Genomic DNA, 17,251 nt, shown 5'->3' with positions numbered 1-17,251 from the left:
TTTCGGTATAGGTTTAGGACGAGGTTAGCCGTGTAACTGTTCTGATTCTAGCGCGCAGACTAAGATGGTGTAGACACCACATGGAGCACAGGGGCCCGGGAAATGAAACTGTTGAGACTAGGCTGTGGTTATTGTTCTTCTTCTTCTTCTTAAATGCAACGGATTGAAGATGGTATGTTTTACAACTAGTGATGAGATATGCAATGTAGGTAAAGAGTAGTGTGGCCATGTGAGCTACCGTGCGGCTGCAGCTCGGGGATACGTAGATGCTAAAAGTCGGCACTTGTGCATTGAGCAATAATTGCAGTAACATATCTTGCGATTGAAGTTGCTCTTGACATGGACATTGGTATGGCGTGACAAGGTGTCGAGATGCAACAATGGCCTTTGGTCGTGTCATGGCCGATTCAAACATGGTGACCGCAGATGCGGGTTGTGGACAATGCGGCCGATGTCGGTAGCCAAACAAAAGGCAGCGGCACAGTACTGGGAGCACCTAGTCTGCTTGGTCTAAACTCCATGTGCGGAATTGCCGTGCGCCTGACTGCATAATGGGCCGTTGACATTTACATTGTTCGTCAAGACAAGTCGTTTGTGTAACGCAGATGGGCACTCCACAAGGCTGAGATGCATCTGTACATGTTACTCAAAGGTTGACGGGGGGCACACACGGGGCCTCTCGCGGTGAGATTGCATTCAGGTTTAGTCGGCGAATCAAGGAGTGAGCATGGCTGATCAGGCTTCGAGGCAATTTGCTCGTAGATGGCGGCCTGTCGCCAGATCTGAGACAGAGCGGGAAGAGGTGGTGGTACGGGGTTGTTGTGCACAGGTGCGGCGGTTTGATTGACGGGGCGATTGCTCAAAAACAATACTTCTTTCCAGCTATCGGCGATGGGGCGTAGTGGTCATGAGTAACCATTACCTGCAAAAACGAAATACAAGGCTCTCGAGATTTCTGATGTAAGAAGGGTAGAGGCAGTGGGGCTCGGTATTTCTTCTGCAGGGGATGAATCCGTGTCGAGCGGGCGGCAGCATCGTGGTGGTGCGGTGGTAGTCACATGATGGGAGCCAATAGGATGCATGTTGATTCCGGACGCGCTAAACGAGCATGCAGGTTGACGTACGAGGGGCGAATCGGGCCACGATAAATTGTGTAACTGGGCTGGGCTGTTAGCTTACCCACACAACATGCGCCAAAAATGCAAGCAAAAAACCCCCCCGTAGTTGTCGCTTCAGCCGCACGCCATTCCGAGCAGTGTGGTCTGGCCACGAGGAGGGTTGGGTTGTGGGATGAGCGTGAGTGGAGGGCAGGGGAGCAGGTGTTGGGCAAGAGGCATTTTACAGCAAAGTAGTGTATGTAGACGTGTTTGCGAGGGCTATTGACACGTGCCTTGCAGCAGCAGCAGCATGGGGCGGGAGAGGCAAGGAAGGGGAGCACGAGCGTCATGAGGAGTAGTATGCAGCAAGGGCAGAAGCTGCAAGTTTTGCCCGTTTAGGCACACAGGTACACGGCGAGAAATTGGGCGTGTAACCCGCACCGAGCAGTCGTTCACACACCGGCCGGTGGGCCGTGGTCATGTCTACGTATGAGGGGGAGCAAGAGCAGCAGGAACAGGAATGTGAGCAGGCGGTGCAGGCAGCCGGTCAAGGGTGGCAGCTTGCACAGAGGGCGGAGCAGCACTCGGCTGTGGCCCGGGAGGGTACGGTGTGAGGATTTGGAGGCGCAGAGCGGCAATGGCGAGCATGGGGAGGTAGGGGAGGAGGTAGGAGAGGAATGCGAGGCATGAGAGGATTGGGACGACGACGAGGACGACGAGGACGACGAGGCAGAGGAGAGCAGACGGTGGCCGGCGTCAGTAGTATGATGCAGCAGCAGCAGCAGCAGCAGCAGCGCCAGGGCTCTGGAAGGCCCGGGCATTCGGCTGTAGACGAGGGGCGCTAGGACCAGGGTGCAAGAGAACATCAGCTGGCCATGGAGTGGAGCTGCACCACGAGGGCGGCGCCGGGGCGTCTGAGAGCCATGACGAGGCAGGAGAACAGGCGGCGGCGGCGGACATGGATGGCAGCGAAGCGATTGGCAATGCACCACGATGCGATGCGATGTGATGGTCGTCGTCTTGTTGGCGCGCCCGCTGTTCTCTTGTGCCTGCTCTCATCCATCGACACTCGGACGGGCGCCCAAAGCCAACCAAAGCCCCTGCACCCGCCCTGCCTGCTGTGGCTGTGACGGCCAGCAAACCTTTTTTTTCCTTTGTCCCCTTTTTTTCTTTCTCGTCGGCTGTGGTTGGCGGGCAGCGGAGCAGGCAGGGCCGTGGGTGCTGGTGCTGCATGAAATTGACAAGTCGGCAGCGTCAAAAAGGCCTTGGTCGTGTTGAGATAGGCTCGCTAAAGCAGCGGGGGCCCTGGATGGCATGGGCGGCGGAGTGGGTGGCTGTAGGTAGGGATTTTCCCCTCGCCGGCTCGCAGCAGCAGCAGCAGCATTGGTATTGGCATCAGCATGGTAGGGTAGGGGAAGAGGTACTTTTAGGCCGCGAGTACTTGGGCCCTAGCAGCACGAGGGCCCTGGCATCAAACGGTCGTGTCGAGAGCGGCCACGCAACCCAGGCTCCTCTTTACCAACGGGCGGCGGCAGCGCCCTCTAGTTGATACCATGGTGGTGGCAGGGCTGTCGACTCTGGACTCTGGACTCTGGACTCTGGGCTCTGGGCCGTTGTGCCAGTGTGTGTGCCTACTAGCTGTAGCTGTAGCTGTAGCTGTAGCTGTCGCTGTCGCTGTCGCTGTAAGTAGCTGCCACGGCCACGGCCACGGCCACGGCCACGGCCAAGTGGGCGCGGCTTATTGTTGCGGGCGGCATGGTGGCATGGCGGCGAAGGCAGGAAAATCTCATGCCTCACGTGCAGGCCGGCGTCGGCAGCTGCAGATGGTCATGTTGAGCCAGCGTCGTGTGCAGCACCATCGTCATCGTCACCACGGCCAATGTATGTACCATGGCGGGTGATGAGCAAGCAGCACCCGACAAGCAGCACGTCAACGCCAGCACTGCCGCCGCCTCACGCCACGCCGCCATCTATTGCTATCGTCATGTCTGCGTGGTGTGTGTGTGTGTGTGTGTGTCTATGTCTATGGTGTGGTGTGCCTCTCTGTCTGTGTGTGTGTCTGTGTGTGTGTGTGTGGGTGTCGACTGGAGGGTAGAAAAACGAAAGGCGACTGGCGACGCTGCTGACGTCTGTTTCAAGAACGACCGAACGCGCGCATGCTCCCTGTGTGTGTGCATGCCTGTCTGGCTGTCTGTCTGTCTGCCTACCAACCAAGCTGCTACTCCTTTTGTGTGTGCCTGTTCCTCTCTCGGTTTCAGCTCCAGCTTCTACTCAGCTTCTACTCTCCTTCTCCTTCTCCTTCTCCTTCTTCTCTCTGCCTGCACACAGTAGCCTTGTCTAATAGTGTGCTGCTGCTCCCCACCCCTTCATCCATCCATCCCTCCCTCATCCACATCCACATCCACATCCACAGCCCATCATCCACTTCTCTGCAACGCCCGCCTCTCCTGCAGGTCCATATTTCCTGCACCAGATTTGCCCGCTCCTGTATGGTTCCCTTGGACCTAGCCGCTCCCTTACTGGCCTGCGCGCTGACAAGTACGTGAATTGCAGTCACGTTGACACCCAAACTAGCACTAGGACTGCTGCCCCGCCCTTAATCCCCAGCACTGCCGTCACTCAACCCCATCGTCGCCTCTCCTCGCTCCTTCACAAGCTGCATATCCTCGCCCTCAATTCTCCCTCTGCTGCCTTTGCTCAGCCCAAAAAGTCCCTGGCCTCGTTGCCTGCCCCATTGCTGCTCCGGCCACCACCTGCGCCTGCCCTGGTCGCTAGCTCCGTCAGCCACACCAGCGTCACCTGCTACTGCACAGACGGCACGCGGGACCACGCCCTCTTGACACTCGACCTCGCGCCTACTCCCTGTTGCTACTGCTGCTGCTACTACTCCTCAACCACCACCACCACCAACCACTAAACCTTTCCACCACCACCACCACCACTCCCTGCCTGCCGCCACCTCTGCCCATATCCACTACGGCTCTCCTCCACCACGCTCGCAAACCCTGCCACACCCTGCTCACCTACAGCCCGCCCCACTCCCGATAGCAATCCGCGCAGCGCTTGCGGACCCCCTCCCCTACGCATAACTCCAAACAATGAGCCAGAACCGGCCATCGGCCTTTTCCTCGCTAAGAATGGGTGGTAAGTAGTCGACCCCCTTAGATCCGCCATGTCAATTGTTGCCATGCTCACTCTCCCCTGTAGAAGTTATCCGCGAAAAGGTCCAGGACGGCTTGACCGGCGACTACAAGGACCTCGCCTATACGCAATGCAAGATTGTCGGCAACGGCTCCTTTGGTGTCGTCTTCCAGACCAAGTTGTCGCCCAGTGGTGAGGATGCCGCCATCAAGCGAGTTCTTCAAGACAAGCGCTTCAAGGTGTGTGTTGCGCGTCGCCTTCCCCCTTCCCACCCCACCCCTCCCCTCCCCTCCCTTCCCTTCCCTCCCACATGCGCGCCCCTCCGGCTGACTCCCGGCTGACTTCCCCCAACAGAACCGTGAACTCCAGATCATGCGCATTGTCCGACATCCCAACATTGTCGAGCTCAAGGCCTTCTTCTACAACAATGGCGAGCGGGTATGTGTCTGCAGCCAAGCGCGTCTGTGTCTGTCGTGTAGCTAACCGTTTCAGCCACAGAAGGACGAGGTGTACCTGAACCTCGTGCTCGAGTTCGTTCCAGAGACCGTCTATCGCGCCTCCCGCTACTTCAACAAGATGAAGTCGGTCATGCCCATCCTCGAAGTCAAGCTCTACATTTACCAGCTCTTCCGCTCGCTTGCCTACATCCACTCGCAGGGTATTTGCCATCGGGACATCAAGCCCCAGAACCTGCTGCTAGACCCCTCGACTGGTGTGCTAAAGTTGTGCGATTTCGGAAGTGCAAAGATCCTGGTTGAAAACGAGCCCAATGTGTCGTACATTTGTTCCAGGTACTACCGTGCCCCTGAATTGATTTTCGGAGCCACAAACTACACGACCAAGATTGGTAGGTGCATTTGATCAAGACTGTGTCGGCTGTGTATGTGTATGTGTGCTAATCTTGGCGTGTAGATGTCTGGTCTACAGGTTGTGTCATGGCAGAGCTGATGCTCGGACAGCCGCTTTTCCCAGGCGAGTCGGGCATTGACCAGCTGGTAGAGATCATCAAGGTTCTGGGAACACCCACCCGCGATCAGATCCGCACCATGAACCCCAACTACATGGAGCACAAGTTCCCGCAAATCAAGCCTCACCCTTTCAGCAAGGTAGGTCTGGTCTCTTGGTCCCACATCCCCAATTTTGCTGTGCCACACTTTACTCACACACACCCCTCAGGTTTTCCGCAAGGCGGATCCTAGCGCCATCGATTTGATCTCCAAGCTGCTCGAGTACACTCCTACACAACGTCTCTCGGCCATCGATGCCATGGTCCACCCATTCTTTGATGAGCTGAGGGATCCCAACACACGCCTGCCAGATTCGCGTCACCCCAACGGGGCCACCCGCGATCTGCCAGAGTTGTACAATTTCACCCATCATGGTGAGCTTTGGTCCCCCGACTCTCTTGTCTCACAGCACAAGTAGCTAACCCCCGTCCAGAACTCTCCATTGCCCCTCACCTCAACAGCCAGCTCATACCGCCGCACCACCGCGCGACACTGGCTGCACGTGGCCTTGACTTCGAATCGCCCAGCTTCAAGCCATTAACCAAGGATCAGATGATGGCCAGGTTGGATTAAGCCATGCTTACTGTCATTCGAAACGATAATATTTCTTCATGCGGCGACTTTTGATCCTCTCCGCTCCTGAGCACAAAGCTATTCCGTCCGGAGAGATGCAAAAAGGAGTCTCAAATGGGCGTCGGTTTTATCAGGTGTATACTACGAGGAGCGCACCCTTTTCTGCTTTGTCTGCGCGCGTCTGAAATGATACCGACATTCACGTTTACAAAGAATGACCTGGCTTACTTTTCTTTCGGGGCTACTGGCCTTTTCGTTTACGCGAAATGATGGTGGGCCTGCACTGCAGATGATGTTCCTCAGTTGCCTTTGGACATGATGAATGAGCGAAAAAGGGTTGCACAAGCAAAGGAATGGGGAGCTGGCAAAATTTGGGATGTACTGAGTATGGAAAGCTGACGAAGGGTCTCGCTCATCCGATTTCCGACGCTTCAGCATGGGTTTTACGATGCGTCACCTGCCTTGCATGCGGGAGTTTTCTTCTTTCTTTGTTATTCAAGATCTATTCAATGGGCTGCACATGGGATGGTGAGGCTCATTTCGCAATTTGGACGGTTTTACCCTGACCCGTCGGAACGGCGATCCTGTGAGGAGAATGGCCTTTTTGCACTGAGAGCATACGGACTGGCAAATTTACGACTGGCACTGGAGCACTACTAGACCAAAGGATTGCATGTCTGCAGTGGAGCAAATGCTTACATGGCAACGACTACCCCTGCTGTCTTACCTGCCTTTTGCGCGAACTCCCTAAATGGATACAAGTCTCTTCATATTCTTGACCTTTTTTTTTCTTTGATGTCTTTTACATGTGAATGTTTTTCTGAGACGAGCAAAAGAATAGATGGCATTTGCAAGTCAGTTCATCATGTCTTATTTGGTAATTGCCTGCCTTTTACTGCAGATACAGACTCACTTTGAAACAACCACTAGGCAGTGTAGTGAGAGAGGCAGCAGATTCTATACCAGTTCACAATTGGATACTTGGATACTTTCTCACAATCTACAAAACCAAGTGAGCGTAACATTCATTCTCCTGCTTCATCAGGACTGACGCTATGAACTCCTCTTTACTGAACAAACCTGACCTTTTCCGGGATACAATAACACAGTATCAGGCACAGCACCAGCACAAAATGCATGAAACCCCAGACGTCGATCCTCAAAAACACCTAGTCGACACCAGTTGGCCAAGCAATGACATGTCCATGTCCGTTGACGTCGAAGATGCATGCACGGAGCGCCAAGACAAGAGCTCAAATGGCGCTAGCCTGTTTGGATCACAAGCTCTCGCGGATGCTCCAGAGCAACTTCCGCGCAGCAACCTCGACAATCCACTTTCGCGACCCATCCGCAAACATCGCAACCGAGTTGCCAGACGCCACGGCCACCCTTCTGGCTTCCTCAACGGCGATTTCTACCGTCCCTACAGCCATACATACAAGGACTACGACAACCCACGCAACGGCACACGCGCTACCAGTAATTCGACGCCGTCGCGACATTGGGAATTCTCACCAGAGATATTGAAGCAAAGGGATCAACCAGATAGTGTCGCAGCCATGGCGGATATCGATTTCAAGGAGGAGCGCGGTGATAGGCGCGAGGACCGACGTGACGACAGACGCGATCGCGGTGGTTATCGAGGGAACAACAAGCGCCGCCGTGACGGTAAGTCTGCTTCTTTGTCTGCTGGCAAACTTGCGCAATCAGTATGCACAAACGGGAGAGTCCTGGAATATTTCACGACTGCGATACACACCAGGCTGTACCCTCCAACACACTGCTTCATTCTGCGCAATGCTTTCATCTTCAAATGATAGTGCTGACATGGTCGCGTAGATGACAACGACAACTACTACCGCGGTGATGACCGCCGTGGGCCCCAGAGACGCCGCCACGACGACGGCCCCCGTCGCCGATACGAAGAACCCCCATTCCCAAAATTGAGGAGACTGCTTCTCAACATTGCCAGCTCCACCAAGCTACCGCAAGACGAAGCCATTGAAATCGCAAAGTACTTTGGAGAGCACTTTGACGACGAGCGTCTCCGCTCAGACTTTTTCGATGTCCTGGTCCAGCTGTAAGCATTCCCATGGCTACATGTCGAGTCACACTGACACATCGTAGTATTGTCGAGCAACCCTTTAAGATTCCATTTGTTGCAGCCGTTGCCTACTACGCAAACGATGTCAAGCCAGAAATCACAATCGAGGCCATGAAGCGCGTTTCAGATAGGGCACAAGCGGCTCTCAACGCTGGAGAGTGGAAAGAGTTTAAACTACTTCTCAGATTCTTTGCCTGTCTGCAATCGCTGTATGAGGATGATGGCATCTTTACTTTCCTCGGTCAGCTCTTCGACACAGTTGTGGACCTGCAGAGTGCCAACGAGAACGATGTAAGCCGTCTGCAAAAATATACACTGTTTATTGCTAACAAAATCAGGTTGTCGGCATCGAACTCGTCAAGATCATCCTCCTTACCATCCCTTACGCACTCGTAGCTGGAGGAGAGCGCTTCCATGAGCAAGCCAGGCAACTGTTGAAGAACACGGGCATTGTGGCAAGCAACATGGTTCCTATCGAAAGCCTTATCCACTCGTACGTTGGTGATTTCGAGTCGAAGCCAGTCAGCTACAATAGTGTCATTGGTCTCCTCCAGGCACAGCTTTCGGCTGAAGCGGATTCTGGATTTGAGCTCAGGTGTATTCCACGCGTTGACCCCGAGGCACTACGTATTATGAACGCCAAGGAAGAAGATGCTTTGCCTACAGCACCTCAGACGCACACTTTCCCCACATTCACCATCCCATCTCCCGTCAACCCTGGCCCAAGGCCTGTCTTTCCCGAGGCCTACTTTTCCCTCTTCGCCGACCAGGAAGTTGACACCGTACCTAAGACGACTGACATTGCGTCATCTCTTGTACGCGATGCTATCGTTGACACCATCAATCAACTTGACTTCAACCGGGAGATGGTTGCCAAGTTCCTCGTCGATGTGGACTGCTACTGGTCTGTCGACATTTTCGCCAAGCGTGGCTCACCCTTTGATAAGTTCCGCGAGCTGGTCGGTGACAAGATCCAGTACAAGTCTGAAGATATGATCATCGACGCCATCTTCTCACAACTGTTCAAGCTGCCTAGTGCCGAACACAAACTCGTCTACTACCACTCGCTCATTACTCAGTGCTGCAAAGTTGCTCCTGCTGCCATTGCACCGTCACTTGGAAGGGCTATCCGTACGATTTATAAGAATCTCCCCATGATGGATCTGGAGTTGGGCTATAGGTTCCTTGATTGGTTCTCGCACCATCTCAGCAACTTTGAGTTCCGATGGAGGTGGACTGAATGGTATGTTTAAAAGTGTGTGTGTGTGTGACATAAACATACTAACAACATCAGGCTTGACGATCTCGAGCTTTCGAATCTGCACCCAAAAAAGGCATTCATTCTTGCTACCTTGGACAAGGAAATCAGACTGTCATTTGCAAAGCGCATCCGTTCGACTCTGCCAGACCCCATGCACGCTTTGATTCCCGAGCGTCTGGATGCGGACAATAGTCCCGATTTCAAATACGACAACCCAGGTATGTATGCACTAGACGTAAATGCGAATATGACTGACACTAGCTTTAGATACCCCATATGCTGTTGAAGGTCAGACCTTGCTCAACCAGCTGAGGAAGAAGGCTACAGCAGAGGAAGTGCAAGTCACGATCGATAGCATTCATGAGAAGGCTCTTGCGCAAGGTATTGCAGAAGTTCTCGTACCTTCAACTGATGCTTTTGTCACTGCCATCTGTCGTCTGGGTGCCAAGTCGCTGTCCCACGTTCTTTCTTGCATTGAGCGAGGCAAGGACCGCCTCCTGGAAATCTCTCAAAACGAGACTGCACGCCGTCAGATTGTAGCCAGTGTGGTGGAGTACTGGAAAGACCAGCCTGGTGTCGCCGTCCGCATTATCGATATCCTGCTCAACTACACCATTCTTGCACCGATGACAGTTGTCCAATGGGTATTTGGTAGCCACATGGGCGCTGGAGAGGCTTTGACTGAGAGCTGGGTTTTCGAGATGGTGTCCAACACAGTCGCCAAGGTCACCAACCGCAACCGTCAGATCGCATCCGCACGTCTTCAAAAGGGTCTTCCTCAGGAGCAGATTGAGATGGTTGAAGCTACACTGGCCAAGGACAGAGACAATGCCCGGGAACTGTTCAAGTACATTGAGGACTCTACGCGCGGTGTCGCCGAGGGTTCTGCCGACACAATGCTTGAGAAGTCTTCTAGCGGTGCGTTGACCGAAGAGGAGGTTGAACTCATCAAGGCCTGGGGCAAGCGCTGGCACACTGTCTTCATCCGCAAGGCTCAAGTTGAAGAATCTGTCGTCGGAGAAGATGCTGTCGAGGCAAGGATCAAGCTTCTTGCCTCTGAGCCTGACCCGGTTCCTGAGAGCATGGAGCAGGATGGTGAAGGTGTCGCGGATGCCACAAACGACGACGTGAAGATGTCCGTTCCCTAGCTGGCTGAAGACCGTAGAGTACGATATTGCCGACTAGCAAAAGCATGCGGGTGGACATTAACATTTATAACGGCGTATTGGTGTGCGTATGGGGAATCTGCATATATGCTCACCTCACGTGACGTCGCGTGATGTGGAACATGCAGAAGCGGAATATAGTCTATCTGTATAGTTTGTATTATAGCCATATATTCAAATAAATTTGACGAAGTTCGTCTCGCATATATCCATGCATCCATGTTCAAGTATGATGTAGTAGTTGGCTGAGGTGCTATGGAATGAGATCAAACCATCAGTATCCCAACTAGAGGGCTCTGCCGCAATGGGCATAACATGTTCCTTGTCAGCACTAGGCACGACAAAGCTGTCAGATTCGTGCAAAAGACAACATTATCAATAGGCGGTTGATGCACAATGACTGCTAGCGCGTAGCATGTCGATGGTGCATTTGAAGCTTGGACCGCAGCCTCGTCATGTGAAAGATATTGGAGAGCCTGGAAAGGCCGTCGCGGCATACGGCGGCACCAAAGAAATGCAGCCCACCACCAACATTCGGGCCGGAAAGCATGTCACCTTGTATCGCATGCCTTTTGTAGTTGCCATATAATATCTGAACGCGACGACTTCCTCTCACCAACCGCAACCTAAGCACACGGGCGTGCGATACCACGGCCGGCGCTGTTCCCTCGGCTGGCCCATCGCATTCCGCGTTACCCTGCTTAGGACCCAGCCTGCACCTCCCGACGCGATGCATATACCCCCCAGCTACGTCACTGCTGGCTCAGCGACGCCGGCATCCACGCACACATCGAGCATAATACTCCTTAATGGCCTATCATGGTTTTCAAAAGAGACGGGCGACGGCGACAGCGGTGGCGGAGGAGGAGGAGGTATTAGATACCCGGAGAACTGGAGCAGTCTCATCGGCATCGTAACGGCGATAGTAGGAAACGTGCTGATATCGTTTGCGCTCAACATGCAGCGGTACGCGCACATTCGGCTGGATCGCGAGTGGCAGGCCAAAGAGCGGCAGCGCAAGAGGAGGAATGCATCTGGGCTAAGTCTGAACCGACTAAATGAAGAAGTGACAAAGTTTAGCAGTAACGGCGGTAGCAGAGCCAAGCATCAGCATGGAAATGGCACACAGGGTCAGACGCTTCATGCGCCTGATGCGAATATCTTCGAGGCGACCGAGTCGGATCCCCTGGTTGCGAACGAGTGCTCCCACCAGACGAGACCGGGTGTGGAGAGGGGCGACAGCGCGGGATCGGGCCCGGACGACGAAGTCTACAAGCAGACGTCGTATCTCAAGTCGCCGTACTGGTGGTTCGGCATCATTCTCATGACGGTGGGCGAGGCGGGGAATTTTCTCGCCTACGGCTTTGCGCCTGCGTCCATTGTCTCGCCGCTCGGTGTCGTGGCGCTCATTTCAAACTGCATTATTGCGCCGTTTATGCTCAAGGAGCCGTTCCGCAAACGCGATGCGCTGGGTGTTATCATTGCGGTTGGAGGCGCGGTCACGGTTGTGCTTTCGGCAAACGATAATAATCCCAAGTTGGGACCTGGCGAGATTTGGGATTTGATCAGGCGCTGGGAGTTTGAGACGTATCTTGGTATCACTGTTGGTGTGATTATCGTGCTCATGGGTGCGAGTAACAAGTATGGGGATAAGAATATTTTGATTGATCTGGGGCTTGTAGGGCTATTTGGTAAGTTTTTTTGGGGTTGTTCAATGGGTATGATCTGCAATGCGGTATGGCTGACTTTATCAAGGTGGATATACGGCGCTCTCTACCAAAGGTGTTGCGTCGTTGCTTTCGTATACACTATGGCGGGCCATTACTTTTCCAGTCTTCTATCTCCTGGTTGCTATTCTCGTTGGCACTGCAGTTATGCAGATCAAGTATGTCAACCGTGCACTGCAGCGCTTCGATGCTACCCAGGTCATTCCCGTCCAGTTTGTTCTCTTCACCTTGTCCGTCATTGGCGGGTCTGCAGTGCTCTACCGCGACTTTGAAAGGACTTCGGCGCAGGATGCAGGAAAGTTTATCGGTGGATGCGCCTTGACGTTCTTTGGCGTTTGGTTAATCACGAGCGGACGACCTCCGCAACACAGCGAGGAAGACGACGAGACAGATCATGATGCGATGTATCTCGCAGGTGAACGCTATACTGATGATGTGGATGACGCTGGCGACGATGTTGCTGCAAGTACGCGATCGACATCACGTCCACTTTCACCACCTATCAACATCCCTTCTCGCTACCGCGATGACGACTCGCGCCCATCAACACCAACCATAGTGGTTATACCCGAGCCAGTAACCCCACCAAATCCCGTTGTTCGCTCAGTCTCTGGAGACATCATGTCTTCTCTAGTCGCAAACCCATGGACCCAACCCAACGAACCCGAAGATCGCACACCACCACTAAACCGCCACACCTCCACCCCCGTCCTACCATCCGAAGCCGCACCCGCACCCTTGGCCTTGGCCAGCGACCCCGAACTCGGACTCCCCTGGACCCCCACGCGAGGAAAATCCCAAACCGACATCCCCACGACCCCCAGCTCCCAACTCCGTCGTCTGCGCACCGTCGACCGCCCCCAAGGAACCCGCAACAGCATCGCCGGTCCCCTCCTTGCCAGCCCCCTCAGCACCAGCCTCAGCACAATGGTCCAAGATCTCAAACGCGGAGCCAGCATCCGCTACCGCGACCCGGACGATTCCATTCGCCGCCGCGGCAGCGTCCTCGGTCTGGGTTCTTCGTCGCGCGACAACGTCGATGACGGCGCCATGATGGGCGGTGGTACCACCACAAGTGAACCGCTGAGTCGCCGGCAGACGCGCGATAGTCAGGCTGGACCGTCGGACGCTGCACCTGCCAGTGCGAGAACAGGCAGGGGCAGGAGTCTTAGTGGGACGCTGAGTGAGCTTTGGAGAGGACTTGGGGGACGTGGCAGTAGGGAGGATATCAGAGCTGAGGCTGAGAGGGATGAGAGGTAGTTTTTTTTTGAGACTTTTTTTTAGAGTATAGAATAGATGGGGGATTGAATGCATTGCAGTAGTTCTTTTCTTCCTTTTCTTTTTTGTCAAACAGAATTGGTTTTCTGATGGATTCAACTATTTATATGTCCCGATTCATCTATCAACATTCCCCCATCCCCATTTCCCCCCTCAAAAAAAAAAGAAGTCGTAACAGAACATATGCTAAATGCCAAAGAAAAAGGTATAGTTATATATATATAAACAATGAAAAATAAGAAGAAGCCCAAAGTCATCCTACGAGTTCATGGCCAAGCTGGGGAAGGGGGTGTTTAAGGACCCATGATATCAGGCTGATACTTGGTATTCGCAACAACGAGATTCTGGTACTCCTTGACATCTGCACCGGAAATGACTGTGTCTGGAGTTTTCCAGCCGAGTTCAGTGGGGAGACGTTCGTTTTCTGTTCGTGTTATTAGCTTTCTTTCGTTTCTTCGCAAAAAATCCCCCACGCTCCCCTTTTTCCAACCAAAAGGGGGGGGGGGGGGGGAAACAGTGCAAACTCACCAAAGAAAAAATCCACCTGCTCCCTAACCGCCGTCTTGTCCTTGCGATCCCCAAACACAATCATGTAAATCGCCGTCTCGAGGTGGCTGAACCCGACAGCAGGGGCTGAGATTGAGAATTGCGGGTTGATCTTGAGGGAATCGAGCATGCGGGCTAGACGGGCGTTTGCGGCCATTTGGAGGGAGATTGTCGGGGCGGTGAAGAAGGAGCGGGTGCGGGCGTAGATGGTGGCGTTGAAGGAGGTTGAGTCGCCGTTGATGGCGTTGTCTTGGCGACTTTTTGGGGACGGTTAGTACATACATCCTATCTTATTATAGGGATATGGTGAAAGAGAACTTACGAAAGACTGCCGTCGTGCTCGAGGATATTGTGCTTGCTGAGCGTATCCAAGCCCCAAGTTGAGCCGCCGGCGTTGGTGGTGAGGGCGGCGGTGTGCAGGAGGACGGTGACGTCGTCGCTGAGGTTCAGGGCGGTTTTGAAGGCGTGCTTGAGGATGTCGAGGGTGAAGTTGCGGCCGTTGTGGGGGAGGTATTCGTGGTTGGCCAGGGTGTTGAGCATGGGGCAGGGTCCACGGGCTTTTGAGAGGAATGTTAGTGACTATTTTTTTTTCTGGGAAGACAAAGTTAAACTTACAGTCGCCGGTTGCAGCTGGATTCCATGTATCCATAGAACCCTGGGCGTTGACTACGCCGACAGCCGCGAGGGCAACGAATGGTACAGATGTAAAGCGCATATTGTCGGGGTTTCGAGACTTTGAAGTTAAAGGCTGTAGAAGAGTATCTGTAGCAAGAGGCGAAGTCGAGTAGGCGTGAGGATGAAGTTCAGTCTACCATGATATCCACGAGTCTCTTATACTACTTTTTTTTCTGCGCGCCTCGGTCAAACGACCAGCGCCACCGCAGATTGCTCTCCATGCGTACAAGGTCTTGTTTCTAAGCCAAGAAGGGGAAGAGGAAAATTTAGTAAGTCGTAAAGGCTTAGCGGCATCTCGGACGTATTCACTTATTGTTACCTTACTATGCCAGCATCCTTCCCCAGTGCGTGCCCACCCCTGGACCATTTTCCCATTACACGTGCCTCTTGCTGCCCTTTTTGTCACCCGGTCTCTTGAAAGATGTCACGCCTTTGTTCCCTGGATCTCCCTCGAATCGTGTAACGCTTGATCAAAACAAAAGTGGTTCGGATTCGCTGGGGGAGAGAGAGAGAGAACCCCAGGTAGGTTCGCGGTCCTCCCTCCCCCTGTCTTGCAGGTGTGGGCCAGGTCTAGGACGGCGGAGCCATGGTCGCTCGGCCCGCGCGACATAACGTCAAAGTAGGTGCCTGACTCGAATGCGTGGCTCTGGGACTAGGCCCGGGCTACTACGACTTTGCTATGCTATGCTGACCTTTTTCCCTTCCAGCATCAGTCTCACGCATGACTGTATCATTGCCACTCGTGGGTGCTGCTGCTGCGAACACCTACTAGTCTGCTGACCGTCTGGGGGGGCTCAGCTAGGCAGATGGAACATCCACCAACACAAGATAACATCATCATTCAATACATGGCCATCATCAGCAACGGTGGCTCAGTAGGTTTCCGTCGGGCGACTACATACACGAGATATGCTTGATTTGCAACCACGTCTGCTTTGGTAGTAGTGGAGACTAAACTCAGGGATCGGAGATTGCACTCCCGCTAAACTACGACGGTGCGCCACACCCTTTAACCACTTCCCTACAACAGTATGCCTATCATGGCATCAACTCCAGAGTACAACCATGTCATGAGGCTACCAAGTCAGGTACACAAGAAAGTTTGTTCTTAGATAGATAGATGCGCAGTTCATTGCTACTATCGAAAAACTTACCGCGGCTTTACTAGAATACGACGTCTTAACGCCCCCCCCTCCCTTATCGCAATGAGAGAGAGAGAGAGAAAGAGAAGAAAAAAATGCGGCACCAGCCCAGCATTCGCATCCTTTCATCACACTCTAAACACAGCAGTCGATGTTGTGCAGGCCCCCCTCCCCTACCCTCCCTCGGCCGGGCCGGAGGCGACCAGGATTAACCCTCTTTTTCAACAAACCTACAATTCGCCTTCCCCGCTGCAACCACGCATCGGAACATCAAGGCCGGAAATCTCCCCATATCCCGCCAACCCCCCATGCCAGGCGCCTGTATACACACACCAAGGCTTACTATATGCAACTGTTTTAAATGAAAGTACGATGTAGCATCAAAGCAAAGAAGGAAAAGGATCTATAAATATCGCATGAAACGCATGGAGTGTGCGGTCGGAAATGCACGTCATAAAGGCTGGGAAAAAAATGCTATATACTACAACTTTTTGACATTTTTTTTAACACCTTTTGTATTATCACAAGGTAGTGTGGTTGGGGAAATCAATGTCGTCAATTGCCTTTCTCAACATCCTACGCATGTGAAAAAGGCCCAGTGCGAGAGCAATTTACACCCAAGGACTGTTTGAAGTACAGTAGTCTATTCAACCCACACACCGCCCAATCAGCACCCACGTATTTGTGAGCAAAAGCCGGGGGGGGGGGGGAAGGGTGCACAAACTCGCTGCATACAAGCCAAGCAAATTGGCGCGTCTTTCTCCGCGACTCTCTAACGCCGTGGCAATCTAGAATTTGGGGCCCACACACACCCCCATGCCTGCCGCCGGACACGCCAAAATAAAAGTCCGTTCGTGGGTATGTAAACTTCCTTCATCGGTCTTTTTTTTGCTTTTGATGTGTGTCGTCCAACGGTATGGGAATCGGGAGTCGCGGGAGCTAAGGGGCTATAGTGCTTATTCTTTCCGCAAGAAAAAGGCCGTCCGAATTGGAGGAGGAGGAGGAGGTCCTGGTAGTTTACCAAGACTTGTTCTCTTTGACTGGGTACCTGTGAAACGGACAGGGCATTAATTATGTATGTGTACTGCTTTCGACTACATATGGCCGAACCTCGGTATCTTTCTATATCAAAGCAGCGCAACGACATCTACTTTAGCTTTGAATTCGGCGATTTGCTTCGCAGTGCAACCTTTTGATGCGCCGGCCGTCGTGCGGGTATCCTTGCGGACACCGCTTTCGAGCAAGAACTTGACAGCGTCGACGCGGCCCAGTTCGGCGGCGAGATGAAGCGCAGTCCACCCGTTTTTGAGCGTCGACTGGTTCATATCTTGGCCCTTGTTCTTGAGCACCTCGAGCACTTTGACGTGGCCTTTTGCGGCGGCGAGCAGGTATGCGGTGCGGTTTTTGTTGTCGCGCGCGTTGAGCAGCTTGTGGTCCCATTCCAGCAGCAGTTTTACGGCGCCGACGCAATTGTTGAGCGCGGCGATGTGGAGAGCGGTTCGGCCATCGACGTTCCTGATGTGGATATCGATAC

General features: G+C 53.5%; 7 protein-coding genes across 7 annotated transcripts; 3 read left to right on the top strand and 4 right to left on the bottom strand.

Annotated features, from left to right (window-relative positions):
* Positions 1 to 905: 905 nt before the first annotated feature.
* COCVIDRAFT_39994 (hypothetical protein) lies at positions 906 to 1,447 on the bottom strand (the record flags this gene model as incomplete). Its single annotated transcript, XM_014698610.1, has 2 exons — positions 906 to 1,157; positions 1,343 to 1,447. The coding sequence occupies 2 exons, from the start codon at positions 1,445 to 1,447 to the stop codon at positions 906 to 908; spliced, it is 357 nt and encodes a 118-aa protein (XP_014554096.1).
* A 197-nt stretch (positions 1,448 to 1,644) lies between these two features.
* Positions 1,645 to 3,067, bottom strand: COCVIDRAFT_18152 (hypothetical protein; the record flags this gene model as incomplete). Its single annotated transcript, XM_014698565.1, has 4 exons — positions 1,645 to 1,938; positions 2,240 to 2,537; positions 2,617 to 2,914; positions 3,013 to 3,067. 4 exons carry the CDS (start codon positions 3,065 to 3,067, stop codon positions 1,645 to 1,647), a joined length of 945 nt encoding a protein of 314 aa, XP_014554051.1.
* A 1,128-nt stretch (positions 3,068 to 4,195) lies between these two features.
* On the top strand, positions 4,196 to 5,818 carry COCVIDRAFT_105968 (hypothetical protein; the record flags this gene model as incomplete). The annotated part of the gene is made up of 7 exons (XM_014698609.1): positions 4,196 to 4,241; positions 4,305 to 4,477; positions 4,593 to 4,676; positions 4,731 to 5,085; positions 5,151 to 5,344; positions 5,415 to 5,619; positions 5,679 to 5,818. 7 exons carry the CDS (start codon positions 4,196 to 4,198, stop codon positions 5,816 to 5,818), a joined length of 1,197 nt encoding a protein of 398 aa, XP_014554095.1.
* A 1,559-nt stretch (positions 5,819 to 7,377) lies between these two features.
* COCVIDRAFT_105995 (hypothetical protein) lies at positions 7,378 to 10,331 on the top strand (the record flags this gene model as incomplete). Its single annotated transcript, XM_014698608.1, has 6 exons — positions 7,378 to 7,486; positions 7,658 to 7,898; positions 7,946 to 8,213; positions 8,261 to 9,165; positions 9,217 to 9,401; positions 9,445 to 10,331. 6 exons carry the CDS (start codon positions 7,378 to 7,380, stop codon positions 10,329 to 10,331), a joined length of 2,595 nt encoding a protein of 864 aa, XP_014554094.1.
* A 748-nt stretch (positions 10,332 to 11,079) lies between these two features.
* Positions 11,080 to 13,336, top strand: COCVIDRAFT_28821 (hypothetical protein; the record flags this gene model as incomplete). Its single annotated transcript, XM_014698607.1, has 2 exons — positions 11,080 to 12,040; positions 12,105 to 13,336. 2 exons carry the CDS (start codon positions 11,080 to 11,082, stop codon positions 13,334 to 13,336), a joined length of 2,193 nt encoding a protein of 730 aa, XP_014554093.1.
* Positions 13,337 to 13,647: 311 nt separating this feature from the next.
* COCVIDRAFT_28820 (hypothetical protein) lies at positions 13,648 to 14,615 on the bottom strand (the record flags this gene model as incomplete). Its single annotated transcript, XM_014698606.1, has 4 exons — positions 13,648 to 13,778; positions 13,883 to 14,157; positions 14,223 to 14,457; positions 14,516 to 14,615. 4 exons carry the CDS (start codon positions 14,613 to 14,615, stop codon positions 13,648 to 13,650), a joined length of 741 nt encoding a protein of 246 aa, XP_014554092.1.
* Positions 14,616 to 16,943: 2,328 nt separating this feature from the next.
* On the bottom strand, positions 16,944 to 17,249 carry COCVIDRAFT_48261 (hypothetical protein; the record flags this gene model as incomplete). The annotated part of the gene is made up of 1 exon (XM_014698605.1): positions 16,944 to 17,249. A coding segment is annotated over one exon (306 nt), but the record flags the coding sequence as incomplete, so codon positions are not given.
* Positions 17,250 to 17,251: the final 2 nt, after the last annotated feature.

The sequence above is a fragment of the Bipolaris victoriae genome, assembly GCF_000527765.1.
Source record: "Bipolaris victoriae FI3 unplaced genomic scaffold scaffold_75, whole genome shotgun sequence".
NCBI classification, from domain to species: Eukaryota; Fungi; Ascomycota; class Dothideomycetes; order Pleosporales; family Pleosporaceae; genus Bipolaris; species Bipolaris victoriae.
This window is presented reverse-complemented; position numbering and strand designations above follow the sequence as displayed.